Source organism: Tigriopus californicus, chromosome 3, assembly GCF_007210705.1.
Source record: "Tigriopus californicus strain San Diego chromosome 3, Tcal_SD_v2.1, whole genome shotgun sequence".
NCBI lineage: Eukaryota > Metazoa > Arthropoda > Copepoda > Harpacticoida > Harpacticidae > Tigriopus > Tigriopus californicus.
The window spans coordinates 6,554,126-6,554,910 of NC_081442.1; the positions used below are offsets into that span (position 1 = coordinate 6,554,126).

The 785-nt window shown below is 50.8% G+C and overlaps 1 protein-coding gene across 1 annotated transcript in view; it reads left to right on the plus strand.

Annotated features, from left to right (window-relative positions):
• LOC131877920 (electron transfer flavoprotein-ubiquinone oxidoreductase, mitochondrial-like) overlaps nucleotides 1–670 on the plus strand; it is a 1,617-nt gene extending 947 nt beyond the window's left edge. Inside the window, exons 3-4 of the mRNA XM_059223760.1 lie at nucleotides 1–306; nucleotides 375–670. Coding sequence (XP_059079743.1) covers nucleotides 1–306; nucleotides 375–655 — 587 coding nt within the window. The 3' untranslated portion in view covers nucleotides 656–670. The remainder of the gene's footprint in view (nucleotides 307–374) is intronic.
• Nucleotides 671–785: the final 115 nt, after the last annotated feature.

A 785-nucleotide genomic window follows, 5' to 3' on the forward strand; every position in this document is an offset into this window, starting at 1 on the left:
GCCATATCTTGTCGGGCGCATGTCTGGAGCCGTCGTCGTTGAATGAGCTCATTCCGGATTGGTCAGACAAGGGCGCTCCCCTCAAAACGCCCGTGACTGAGGACAAGTTTGCCATCTTGTCGGAAACGGGTCGTATCCCCGTGCCCATTTTGAAGGGCTTCCCCATGAACAATCACGGTAACTACATTGTCCGAATGGGTCATTTCGTTCAATGGCTAGGGGAACAAGCCGAGGCGTTGGGCGTGGAGATTTATCCTGGGTTTGGTGCCTCTGAGGTCCTTTTCCACGAAGACGGCAGCGTCAAAGGTGAGTGGGTTTGAAGGTCTGAGTTTGATGGATGACGGTTGAGGTCCTTCATCTCACATTGATCATAGGCATCGCCACGAATGACGTGGGCGTTGGAAAGGACGGTGCGCCGAAGGACAGTTTTGAGCGGGGCATGGAGTTTCACGCCAAGTGCACCGTTTTTGGCGAAGGTTGTCGTGGTCAATTGACCAAACAGCTCATGAACCACTTTGACTTGAATGCCGACAATGAGAATCAAACCTACGGCATTGGACTGAAAGAGTTGTGGCAAGTGACACCAGAGAATCATCATCCGGGACGAATTGAACACACTGTTGGATGGCCCCTGCCGGTAAGAACCTTTCTTTGATCGAGCCTTAAGAATCGTCCAAAATGTCTCCGCAGTCCGTAGTCTGGGTCCGGTCCGGTATCAGATTGGTTTTGCGGTTGTAGGTGTGGTCAAAGTGTAATTTTTTTATGTATCTAGAGAGATTTGATGT